The sequence below is a fragment of the Gymnoscopelus microlampas genome (genome assembly GCF_963454915.1).
Source record: "Gymnoscopelus microlampas genome assembly, chromosome: 4".
NCBI classification, from domain to species: domain Eukaryota; kingdom Metazoa; phylum Chordata; class Actinopteri; order Myctophiformes; family Myctophidae; genus Gymnoscopelus; species Gymnoscopelus microlampas.
This window is the reverse complement of record NC_139941.1, coordinates 2,877,501-2,891,028: the sequence shown is the minus strand read 5'-3', so window position 1 is coordinate 2,891,028 and position 13,528 is coordinate 2,877,501. Positions and strand designations below refer to the sequence as shown.

The 13,528-nt window shown below is 41.8% G+C and overlaps 1 protein-coding gene across 1 annotated transcript in view; it reads right to left on the bottom strand.

Moving 5' to 3' along the window:
- The window catches only part of pdzd2 (PDZ domain containing 2), a gene marked incomplete at its 5' end in the record, with an annotated part of 118,753 nt that overhangs the window by 80,139 nt on the left and 25,086 nt on the right, over positions 1-13,528 (bottom strand). Inside the window, 2 exons of the mRNA XM_084055970.1 lie at positions 2,742-3,022; positions 4,107-4,417. Coding sequence (XP_083912096.1) covers positions 2,742-3,022; positions 4,107-4,417 — 592 coding nt within the window. The remainder of the gene's footprint in view (positions 1-2,741; positions 3,023-4,106; positions 4,418-13,528) is intronic.

Below are 13,528 nucleotides of genomic sequence, written 5' to 3'. Positions count from 1 at the left end.
CCGTTAAGCGACCTGTGTTCGTTTTTTTTTCCCATGGAAGGTTCGACGGAGGACAGGGGTGGGGAGGGGGGGGGGGTCAAATTGTTAACAACCGGCTGACAGCTCAGTAAAGCAGTGTCTCTCAAGCTTTTTCATGTCAAGGACCCCTCCAAATGAATGTACGGCTTTCTTTTGTGCGTTGCCCAGGTGGCACCTAAACCCTAACCTTTAACTTCACCAAAACTATGCCTAAACCTAACCCTAAAACCTAACCTAGACCTAACCTCAAAACCATATCAGCCTGGCTGAAACACCTGGAAATGAGACAATATGTTTTATTTTTGGCGAATGTTCCCTATATTTGTATCCCTATGTTCCTATATTTGGATACTGGGGTTCAAGTGGATAATACTACACATACGGTCCCTTAACGATTCCCTGTTAACGGTCCAATTCCTTTTTTTTTTTTTTTTTATAGTTTTTATCCCGCGATTTTGTAACCCTTATTTTTTTCACCCGGTGCCAATTTGCTAAGTGATCCTGGGCGCTACACTCCCCTCACCAGCCTAGGGAGGTCAGGACCGAGCTCATGCCTCCTTCAATGCATGAGAGCCAACTGACCTTCTTGTCACCTGACAGGGGGGAGTTTCCCTGGTTGGACGTAGCGCGTGGAAGGAACACTTTATTCCAACCAGTTCCCTTCCCCTCCATCAGGCGCCCCGGCTGTCATGGGGGAGGCGGTAAACGGTCCAATTCCTTAACGGTTGGATGGACCCTTACAGATCTATAACTCTGATAGTGTACAAATTACGGGTCCTTTTAGTTGTCCTTGAAATTAAAACGGTCCTTGAAATTAAAACTTGTGAGAACCACTGTTATTGTAGGCCTAATTGTATAGCAGACATGAAGTCCTCATACAGTACCAGCTCTGACAGTGTGAAAAAAAAACGGTTCCGAAAACGTGATGGAACTGATTCTGGTTCCTCAAGGTTGGATCCGGTTCCTGCCGGTTTCCTCCGGTTCCGGATCCCAACCCTAAGTTGTGAGAGTGTAGATGTTGCTATCACTGTTTCACTGTTTGTGACATTTGATTTTTGTCCATAATTATGGTCTCACGGCACTCGGGTGGCACAGTGGTAAAGTGCCTGCCTATACCAACACAATAGGCCCGTGTTCGGGTGGAGGGAAGCCGGGCGGGGATATTTGTCACTGTAAAGCGAGGTGCATGCTACCATTTTCGGTGATCACCCTCTCACCGCGGTGGTTTGAAAACTACGACATGACGCCACTGAGCCGCGGTGATAAGCGAGTCACCGCTCACCCCAACCAGTGGTGGAAAGTAACTAAGTACATGTACTTAAGTACTGTACAATTTTTTTGCATCTCCAATTTGCAATACTTTTACTTCCTACAGTACTCCACTACAAGAGGCAAAATTTTACTCCACTACAATTATTTGAAAACTGTAGTTACTGGTTACTTTGCAGATATAAATGACTGTATTATAAAACATACATTAACCACTTTAGCCCTATGTATACATTGGCTATTTGAAAATAGCCAATCTACAAGCTCACAACGCGTCGCATTGCGACGCGTTGTGAGCTTGTAGGTCTGCTATTTTCAAACATTAGTACTTTTACTTTTGGTACTTTAAGTACATTTTGATGCCAATACTTTTGTACTTTTACTTAAGTCAAATGTCTGTGTACTTCTTCCACCACTCAGCTCAACACATCTCTTTTACCAACCAAAAGCACCCTAGCACTGTGGTTGGTCTAGAAGTTGGGTTTCACAGGCACATTGTGAACAGTGTGGAGAAACAGAGGGGAGACACGGAACAGAGCGTAGCAGAAAGCAAACGGACATCTCCCGACTATGCCTTGTCCCGACTAGGCATCAAGGTGATTTTGATGCCTAGTATCAAAATCACCTTTTAGGTGAAAACTTTTTCACCTAAAAGGTGAAGGGGTTATCACCTACAATGGTAGCATGCAGCCACCTTAAGTAATCCTACAGACTGGGGGCGGAGCCTGTCGGCAGGGAGTGTTGGGCGGGAGGAGTAAGGTGAAGGTTCTACTTCCTCCCGCTGGGGGCTCCTCGCTGGCAGGTGAGTCAGCAGCATACAACAGGAGGCACGTGCACACATAGACATGAAAGGGGGCTCGAGCCCCTGCCCTTTTTCTTCCGTCGGTAAAATGTGCCCTCTCCAGACTAGAAAAAAAAGTATAAAAAAAAATCTATTACCCCAAAAAAAAAAAAATCAACTGCCCCTAGCGGCCAAACGGTAAGGCCGCAATGGCCTTAAAGTGAACTTTACTCATGCAGGTAGCCGTGCGACCTTCCTGGCCCATGTTATTAAAGAAAAACGGGCGACAATGGCCAAAACTCAATTGAAAATCGGCGAAAGAAAACCGTCGAAAGTGTCCGTTTTCAAGATGTTTTGAGCATTATCTCTGGAACAGAAGGTCCAATCTGCTCGGTTCAAAGCTTGTTGGATGCATGACTTTCAGGACATTAAGTACGCAATGACACATTTTCAGGTTATTTGGGTTTTCGGGCCCAAAAGTATGGTAATTGTTCGGTGCCCTTTTGAAATTCCAGCCCCTGCCTCTCCAAATCCCTCTGCACGTCCCTGTACAACAGCAGTGACATCACAGAAATGTGTGTGGGGAGGAATCAAATGGCACAATGAATAAATTGGGGAGAAAAAGGGGGTAAGCAAAAACAAAACATTAAAAATATAATAATCTTGCTCTCACCTGGCTTGACGGTTCACTGCTGATGGATTCCGTTTTGCATTCGGCCAGGCGACTGTGAGACCTGTTGGGCAGGGTGGCCGTGCCTCCATTATGGAGGTAGTGTTGATGATGATGATGATGATGAGGATGATAAGGCGGAGGAGTAGCGGCTTTCACACGAGGTGCCGGCGTCTCCGACGACAGGCGGCCCTCCGCGGCGTGTGGGGGGAGCCTGCAGTTAGGCTCCTCCCCCGGGGGCGGGGTGTTCTCGACGTCCATGGACAGAGAAGGAGAACCGCCATCTAGAGTAGTCACCATCAGGTTATTTTACTTGTCAATTAGATTGTTTTGATAAATAATGTGCTTTGGGCATTGAAATAGAAATTATATGTGTTAGACTTTTTAGGATTTATAAAAAAAAAATGCATGTGGGCAGATATGACTAGTAACTTAAATACACTGAGAAATTACTGATAATGACCAATAATAACATATCAAATATTAGATTGTTATATTGCCAACATAGGCCATATAAAAATTGTTTTTAGAATTTCAAAACATTTTAAAAAGCTCACAAGCTCACAACGCGTCACATGCATTGTGAGCTTGTAAATTGTCTATTTTTCCCACTATTTTTGAAGACGTTTTCAACGGATACTTTCATACAGATGAAATGCAAACGATTATGTAAAAACAATTTGTGATTATTATATCGTCTCTGTCGGGCAGAAACCTCATAAGTCCAAAACTGTTACTTTTCAGGATTCAAACATCAACAGCAGCAGATCTACAACCTCAAAACGCTTCGCTTCGCACCGCGTTTCGAGCTTGTAGATCTGCTACTTTTGATGCTTTTGTGTGACGCTGTAGTATGATCAAGTAGGGTGTTGACCCATTGAGACCTGAAGCCGATTCTACATGTCTCCTAAATCTCAGTATTCTGAAAAACGTATGTTTCTATATCAGTGGTGCTCAATCTTTTTCATGTCAAGGACCCCCAAAATGATATGTATTTGGCCGCGGACCCCCATCAAAATATTTTGTTCCAGGGACCCCCAGAAGCAAAGATTTGAGTTGAATGTTCGCTTTAAAAGTATTTATATTCAAAGATTTGCACACATTTTCACGATTTTTCAAAAATAGCAGATCTACAAGCTCATAGCGCGGCACTCGGTGCCGCGCTATGAGCTTGTATATCTGCTATTTTTGAATAGCCCAGAGTGTAAAATAATGCTTATTAGCTCAAATCTAAAAATGACACAGTTCCAGGTCTTAATGGGTTAATTCACGAAAAAACACCAAAAGGTTCGAAAATGGAGATAAGAGGTTTCTGCGCCCCGACAGCGACAATATGTAATAATTTGCGATGAGGCCTACTGTACATACCGTCGGCATGGCAGCCATTCTCCAGGTCCGAGTCTCGGCTGCCGTCCTTGCTGCCCTTGCTGTCGCGGTTCAGCGACGATCGGGAGATCACGCCGAACTTGCGCGTCCGCTTGCCGTTCTGCAGCGGACTGCCGGGCGGCTCCGCGGAGGAGGAGGAAGGCGTGCCCGTGATCCCGCCTCCGACGACGACGACGCCGGCGGGGGCGGAGTTTCCGTTGCACGGAGGAGGAGGGAGCGGCGCTTTTCGCTTGATCCGCCGCAGCATGATCAGATAGATGCATCCGCCATTCCAGCACTGGTCAGCCAGGTAACTGCAGATAAGACACGAAACAAGGATAAAGAATTTAACCCATGAAGGCCTGAGGTTATGATTCTACAAACTGCCTTCTAAATCCTAACAGTTTTCTGAAAAACATATGTTGCTATATCGGTGGTGCTCATGTCAAGGACCCCCGGAATGATATGTATTTGGCCGCCGACCCCCCCCCATCTGAAAATATTTTGTTCCAGGGACCCCCCAGAAGAAAACATTTGAGTTAAAAATGTTTGCTTAAAAAATATGTATATCCAAAGATTTGCACACATTTTCACGATTTTTCAAAAATAGCAGATCTACAAGCTCATAGCGCGGCACTCGGTGCCGCGCTATGAGCTTGTATATCTTCTATTTTTGAATATCCAAAGTATAAAATAATGGTTTAAGTGGTCAATGAATCACTGAAAAATGTGGCATATATCCTCTGGACTAGTATTTGACTAAACCGATTGCTAACGTGTTTATGTTGAAGGTGCAAACAAAGGTGCTTCTTGTGAAGATTTAGCTACACACACGTCCTAATGCATGTGTGTGTGTGTGTGTCTCAAAGAATTGGACAATCTCCTCTCGCAAAGGCATTTACTGATGATACAACACATTATCTTGCAATTCCCTATGCAGGCATAGAAATCAGGCCCTTTGTATTGTATAATGTACCTCCGACTAAACATAATCTGACAAATTGCTCCCATACACTGTGCAATATCTCAACTGTGTTGCATTATTTACACTGGAACAAAACACATCCTATTTCTTGTTGTTTTCATTGTCCCATTTCTTTTGTTGTTGCTTTTTTTCCCAAGCCGTGTGTCTGTTCCCCGTTAAGCCGACAATTTACTAGCGAGTTTCACCTGGCTGAATATAAGCGCGGCATGCTGAGCTCCTGGGCAGCATTTCATAACATCCTGCAAAAAAAAAAGCCGTAAAATGCTTTTGGCTGTGACTCTGAGAGGAATGTGCCTACACATGTATATTTGAAGCTACAAATTAACCTTAAGAGGGTTTTTATTTTTGTTGTTATGAGCCAAACTCATTTGGGTTAATCATCATCATCATTGTGAAATGCAAAGTTCAAACTCATTTCGAGCCACTGTTGCATGCTGGCTAACAGCTGCTGTCAGACAAAATAAAACAACAGAAAATGGGGTTGTTGCAACTACTGTAAATGGACAAAGGATTTAGGGATGGCACCGTTGTTATGGTTTGCGCAATGTTGTTGCCGGGTGGAAATGGTTACTTTTCAGGAAAAGGAGAAAAAAAAGAAGTTCCAATGGATCCAATGTGATTATTATTTTAGTCACAAGCTCTTGTTAATACTTTCATTGGCTAAATATTTATAAAAATCCAAAGAGACACTTAAAGCAGCACTACATTATGTAACTTTCCTCTTCTACCCCGGATTTGTACATGGTTTCCTGCACACGTGCTGAAACGTTTGCCATTGAGCTAATAGAGCCTGTCATGTAATTTTTTTTACTGTATTAGCATTACTCACAGGTACGATCATTGACCATGATCAGCTGTGCATATACGCGGTAATAACAGAGGAGAGGTGAGGTGGAGTCTGAAGAGGTGAGTGCTATAGACGGGTTTCCTGTTAGTAAACATGAGAGGAATATGACCGCGCAGAGGAGGGGGAAGCCTATGGGTGCGTTTGGAAATTACGCACCGGAGCACACTCGCCTATTAGTTTGTATTGGCCAGTGCGCTCACTGCCGCTCAGGGCTGTATTTTCGAACGCGCCTTTCACCCGGGCATGCGCAGATTGCGCATTCTGCTCTGTGATGACGTCGCGCGGAAATCCGTCTATGGGGTGAGGTGGAGTGAAAATGTTGACTTTCTTTATTTTTATATTTTGGACAAAAACATCGCCCAAAATAGTGATGCCAGGTTGAACGTCATAACATTTTAACAATGTCATTACTGTGCTTTACAATGTGGGCACTATCTATGTTAAAGTTAAAGGATAATAGATTGTGTATGACAAGTTGGCCTGATATCACATTGAGAACATACAGGCGGACAGGGGATGCAAGCTATGTGGTTATGGTTTTATGCAACATGTTCAAGCCATTAAGACCTGAGGCAGATTCTACAAATGCCTTCTAAATCAGTAGTTCTCAAAAAAAATTGTGCAGCTTTCAAGATTTTCCCATTTTCTTAAAAAAAATAGCAGATGTAGAAGCTCGCAGCGCCGCACAAAGTGACGCACTGTGAGCTTGTAGATCTGCTATTTTTGAGAACCGCTGTTCTAAACCACTGTTCTAAATCTCGTAATCTCTGACAAACGAATGTTGCTATATACATTATATAGAGCTAACTAAAATGGTACACTAAAATGACACGGGCGCTTTCCTGGTTTTAATGGGTTCAAGTTAAAGGATAATAGATTGTGTATGAAAAGTTGGCCAGATATCACATTGAGAACATGCAGGCAGACTGTGGATGAAAGCTATGTGGTTATGTTTTAATGCAACGTGTTTAAAACGCTGGACTACCTCCAAACAGACAAGCAGGCCCTCCCAGGCCGGGAAACAATGCTCCACACTCAGATGAAAGCAAATGTCACTGAAAGCCAACGACATTATGACACCACATGTGCGGTCATACCCTCGTCATAAAGCCAGAGAGTGTCATAAAATGCAGGAGACAGCCAGTAAATGACTTCTCTCTACTGGTAGGCTATATACATGAGGAGAAGACGCACACCTTGAACTCTGCTTGGGGACAAGAGAGAGCCTTCCTGGGAGTCACATGGTTTAAAAAGAAACACAAGCACAGTCTCTTGCAGAGGTGAAACAGTTGATCCAACAAATCAATTTAGCCGCTTGTAAAAAAAAATATCAATACATTTTAATGAAAGTAACTATTAATAATCAACCCCTATTTTGGGCATGTCATTATAGACGAAAAGTTTCGAAACATTTAAAAAAAGTGGTGAATATAGTCAATCTACAAGGTCACAACACGTTGTTGGCGATAGGCTCTATTCACAGCAGCCATATTATGAAGACATTCACAGGTGTTACCAATGATACTAATGAAGGCTCTGTTCCATTCTGGTCAAACAGAGTCAGGGTGCTGATATTGCGCATGTTGGCTCACTGGACACACTCTGCTACACCAGTGGGTCTACAGTTGGGGTCATGGGCTTCCAAATGGCCCCTTGCAGGTGTGTAACTCTGAGAGTGTACAAATGGAACCAAATGGACCCGTAAGGGTCCATTTGGTTCCATTTGTACACTCTCAGAGTTATGGGGGTCGTGGTGAACCACTGTGCTAGACTAAATGGAACAGAGCCTTCATTAGTATCATTGGTAACACTTGTGAAGGAAGTGATAATATGGCTGCTGTGCATAGAGCCTATTTTCAATTTGTTTTGAAAAATGTGGATAAAGTGGTTAATTCATAATATTGGGAAGCTACATTAACTTATTTTGCTGGGGACCCCCTGGAACCCCCCTGAAGGACCCCTGGGAGGTCCCCGGACCCCACTTTGAGAACCACTGCACTATAGAGCATTGAGTACTATTCCCTGTACCAGTGTGGTCCTCCAGACCTGCTCTCCACAGCGGTAATGCATTGTTATTGTCTACAGTTTGTGAGGCCTTTAGCCCCTGGAACAAAGAGGCCTGGGACAGCTTTATTGTTGTGTCCCGCCATGTCTGTGTCACCATGCTGATGCAACCCAACCGACCAAAACATTCTGCTTACCTTCCCAAAACGGGATGAAAAGACAATAGGTGCCACTAGTCTGAAACCTGACAGAGACACACACGCACACACGCACACGCACACACACACACACACACACACACACACACACACACACACACACACACACACACACCCTGACCCCATGAGAAGAGATACAGGTCGAAAGGGCACCTAAACATTGTGGGCGTCATTGTGGGCGTCTCAATGTTAAACTGGCTATGTTTGTCCTAAATGTTAAAATGAATACATACATACATACATACATACATACATACATACATACATACATACATACATACATACATACATACATGTATGCACGCTTTGGGAAATGGTCGGAAATAATGTAAAGTATACATGATTGGAACATTCACAATTAGTATCAGGCCTACATTTAACCTTCAGCTTTGTCTAAGACCCTGAATGACTGTCTAGAAACAATAAATATTAGCTAGAGACGTATGTGAAATGTATGTTTTAAAAAAATAATGTGCTGAAAGAGCCAGGTGTCCACTCTCCTGGTTATTAGACAGCTGTCAAAACATCACTGGATCCTTTAGGAGGAATCTAAATCAAACGACATATTACACATTTTAGAAAAGTGTATTATTATTATTATTGCCACAGGGCCGTGGCATACTAGAGCTTGTAGATCAGCATTATTTTTTGTTGGTGTGGTATTGTATTGCATGACAAGAGATACTTCTTTAGGTGGGTGTCATTTACCCTGCTTTGTGCCCCTATGGTACCATATAAACACATGCCTCACAACAAATTCAGTGAACCTACACACCAGCGGTGGAAGAAGCACTCAGGTATTTTACTTAAGTAAAAGTAGCAATACCACAATATAAAAATACTCTGTTACAAGTAAAAGGCCTGTGTTCAAAATGTTACTTGATTAAAAGTACAAAGGTATTGGCTTCAAAATATACTTAAAGTACCAAAAGTAAAAGTACTATAATGTTTGAAAATAGCAGATCTACAAGCTCACAATGCGTCGCATCGCGACGCGTTGTGAGCTTTTAGATCGGCTATTTTCAAATAGACTATATATAAAACAGGGCTAAAGTGGTTAATGTATGTTTTATAATATAATAATTTATATCTGCAAAGTAATTAGTAACTAAAGTTTTCAAATAATTGTAGTGGAGTAAAAGTCGCCTAAAAACTTTACTTAAGTACAGTACTTGAGTAAATGTGCTTAGTTACTTTACACCACTGCTACACACTATAGTGTTTATTAGAAGGTTTGGCTCAAGCTGACGCTGCCATTGAAGACCATGTCTCTGCCTGTTCCTTCATGTCTATTAAAGACACCCACAACATAATCATCATCAGGACCATTTGAGGCCACAGTCCTGTCATTCACATTCCAAACCATTCAAATGGCAGACTAACAGGTCTGGACTGCACTGACGTCATGGCTAAATTACTGGGCAAACCGTTCAACTTAAAGACTAAAGACAAGTTATGAAGTTGAACAGCGTTGCCAGATTTTGTGAGAGAAATAAAGCGACGGTAGGCCACATGCAACGCGTTGTGAGCTTGTTGATCTGCCGTTTAAAAAAAATATTGAAATAAAATGTGGAATATTTGGAAGATTTTTGAAACATTCGAACGACACAAATCTGGTACGGGACTCCCTGGCACAAGACATTTTCAGATGGGGGGCTAGGGACAAATACACATTCATTTGGGGATCCATGTCATGAAAATATTTGAGAACCACTGGTTTAAATCATAATTAAAACATTTGGAAACAAGCCCAAATAAGCAGCTACACTTTAGAAGCAAGCCCAAATAAATCCAACCCGCAACTATCAATACTTACAAGCAACTTTACAGAAAAAGAAGGCCAAAGTCGCTTATAACAAACGGACATGGCAACACTGGTTCTGAAGCCTTATTCATACTTTGTTGCGCGACTGTATCCTGCGCCTAAAACAGCCTATCACACGTTGTGTGTGTTAGGCGCGGGACACCATTGTACGACCAAACATAAATCAGGCTATAACGTGTCGCTGACAAACATGTTTTTTTCTTCCCCCCAAAGGGAATATCCACAGTTATACGCTACTATAATTACCTGTCGAATTCAAGATGATTTTAAACAATAAAAACGTGTTTTTAGACAACGTTTTGAACAGTGATAGAGGATAAACAGCCTAGGCTAATGCATGAGACATGCTGCACAAAAATGTGCTCTTGGGCATAGCAACAAAACAGTGATTTACTCTAGGAATATTGTTTGTGAAACACAGCAGACACGCTGACAGCTTAATATGACGATGATAATGATTGATAGACCACAGCAGCATGCATATATCTGTTCAGACCCTGCAAATGTGTGTACCGGCATGTCTGGCCGATACTGTAGATTCTCTGATGGTTCTCACAAGTGTGTTTGTTTTTGTATTTTGTTTATGTTTTTTTCTCTTTATCATAATTGTTTTTTTTGGGGGGGGGCATGATTTGCTTAACGTGCACGGTGCAACATTGTTTTCTCACTCAACAGTAAACGAAGCAACGTACGTGTAGGGTATCTGCACATTTCTAAAGTTACAATTTAGTGACCTTTTTAATATCTCTGAAATAAAAATAACATAATAAAAATGAGACCATTACTGCGTCAAAAGTAATCAACAAACTACACAATAAAGAAATTGTCACGCCTCGCAACGTGAGGCGTGACAAGCTTGAGCTTGTAGATCGCATAATTTCACAATATTTATGTGTGGAACCGAAATTGCATGGCTCAACAACAGGGTGGGTGTCCCCAGCTCAAATATGATTATTTTTGGGGGGTCACGGCCTGAAAAGTTCTATACCACTGGGCACTGGCATAGAATACGTACAATTTCACGTACACAATGCACACACTAAAAATATCTATAGTTGACCTTATGGGAGCCTCTGCTCCATATTGCAGTAGTATGGGAATAGGTAAGGTTGCAATTGTGAAGAAAAAAACATATATACAATAATAAGTTCTTTATGCTTTATCACACAACAAATCGCGATGGCGATAGGCCAGTCTATAAGCTATAAATTGTGCCTTGTGTTTATTTTCATTTATTTGTTTGTGTGCTTGACAACTTAAACCTCTGCTGCCTTATTCACAAATTGTCGATCTACAAGCTCAGTTAGCTCACCATGCATCGCGTTATGACGCATTGAGAGCTTGCAGATCTGCTATTTTTTCTTAATTTTTCTTTTCTCTTTTACTTGGAATCTAAGATGGGGGTCCATTACATTACATTACAGTCATTTAGCAGACGCTTTTATCCAAAGCGACTTACAATAAGTGCATTCAACATAGGTAGGGAACGAAACTACTAATCACCAGAAGTCTTAAGTGCATTTCCTGTAAAAACAAGCAACCAAGAGTATACTAAGGTAAAAGTGCAATATATCAGCTACCTACTTTCTTAGTCCACGACCAAATACATTTAGGGGTCCTTGGCATGAAAAAGTTTGAGAACCATTGATCTCTAGGACATTCCAAAATGGCGATGGGAGCTAAAATGTGCCAGGGGTCAGGCTGTGGTCATGGAGTTCGTTGGGTTGTTAGATAGCATCATGACGGGTCATCAGAGTATTCAAACGTGTCCCGTAATGAGAGAGGAACGTGCTCTTTGATGCCAGATAGTGTCTGGAACGTTTACAAACAACTTATCTGTCATCATGGAATGCTCCCTATCCCTCTATCCTGAATGGCCGCTGTCTGTGAGCCACTGTGCAATGTTTAACCACTTCTACCCTCAGGACTTAGTAGCTTCTCAGACCTCCATGTCAAGGATGCTGGGGTTTAAGTGGGTACTACTCTCTCCTGATTGGACGAAATTGGCTAGCCGGCTGAAAAAAGAGCTGGAGAGACGGGGAGAACAAACACTCTATAGCAATGAGTACTATCACAAGTTCACAACATAGTGCTATAACCCTTTAACAAAAAAACATTTTGTCACTTACCCTACCTTTAAGCAGCAGTGTAAAGTAACTAAGTACATTTACTCAAGTACTGTACTTACAGGAAGTACAATTCTGAGGTATTTTTACTTTAACCCATTGAGACCTGAAGCCAATTCTACATGTCTCCTAAATCTCAACAGTTTTCTGAAAAACGTATGTTTCTATATCAGTGGTGCTCAATCTTTTTCATGTCAAGGACCCCCAAAATTATATGTATTTGGCCGCGGACCCCCATCAAAATATTTTGTTCCGGGGACCCCCCAGAAGCAAAGATTTGAGTTAAAAATGTTCGCTTTAAAAATATATATATATATATATTCAAAGATTTGCACACATTTTCACAAATTTTCAAAAATAGCAGATTTACAAGCTCGTAGCTATGAGCTTGTATATCTGCTATTTTTGAATAGCCCAAAGTGTAAAATAATGCTTTTTAGCTCAAATCTAAAAATGACACAGTTCCAGGTCTTAACGGGTTTTAATGGAGTATTTCAAATGTTCAATACTTTTACCTCTACTCTATATTGTGGTATTGTTACTTTTACTTAAGTAAAATATCTGAGTACTTCCACCACTGACTTTAAGTAACACAATCTGGACACTTATTCAACCACTGGTTTATGTCTCTGTGGTATTTGGGGGGATTAAGCAAGAGTTGGGAGGGGGAAAAAAAGAAAAAGAAAAGGCACACTGCATTATGTCACACCCTAGATAAGTGGTTATGTTTTTATTCTCTCCTATACGCCCTCTGAGGAATATGTGTAGCTTCTGTGAGGAGACCACAGCAATGCAGGAGGATTACATCATTCACAGAGATGTTCCCGATTGGAAGCGCACTATTCCCAAAGCAGCAGTGTTGCCAAATATGCTTATTATAAGCCGCTTTTTGGGGGGGGGGGCATTACCGCGGGAAGTAGGAGTGCTGGGGGGGGGGGGGCTGCAGCACCCCCTGAAAATAATGTATGAACAAAATAACAATAATAATAAATAAATAAAATCATTAAAAACATTTACATTTATACAAAAAATGGGAAACAATGCAATTTTTTTCGCACATGCTAGGCTGTTTCCGTAGACCTGGCTACTTGCTTCTCTCGCAAAATCTGGCAACTCTGCAACAAAGCAGCATAACACTGCATGGCGGCTGCTGCAAGTGGCTTTGAAAACCTTTTCTAAGACATATGATCTTACTCTATTAAATATATACTATATTTAAGTGAAGACTTAGATTAATCAGGCTGATTTTATTCTAGCAGCACAATTACTGTACAATTCAGGCATTGAGCAGACACAAGTCCTATACTCACAACGACTTAGAAAAGTCCAAGGTGCGAGCAAATACCAGGAATACCTGCCAGGCAACAAACAGGGATTATGAGAACTGCTGGGTACAATTCAGGCATTTAGCAGACGTTCT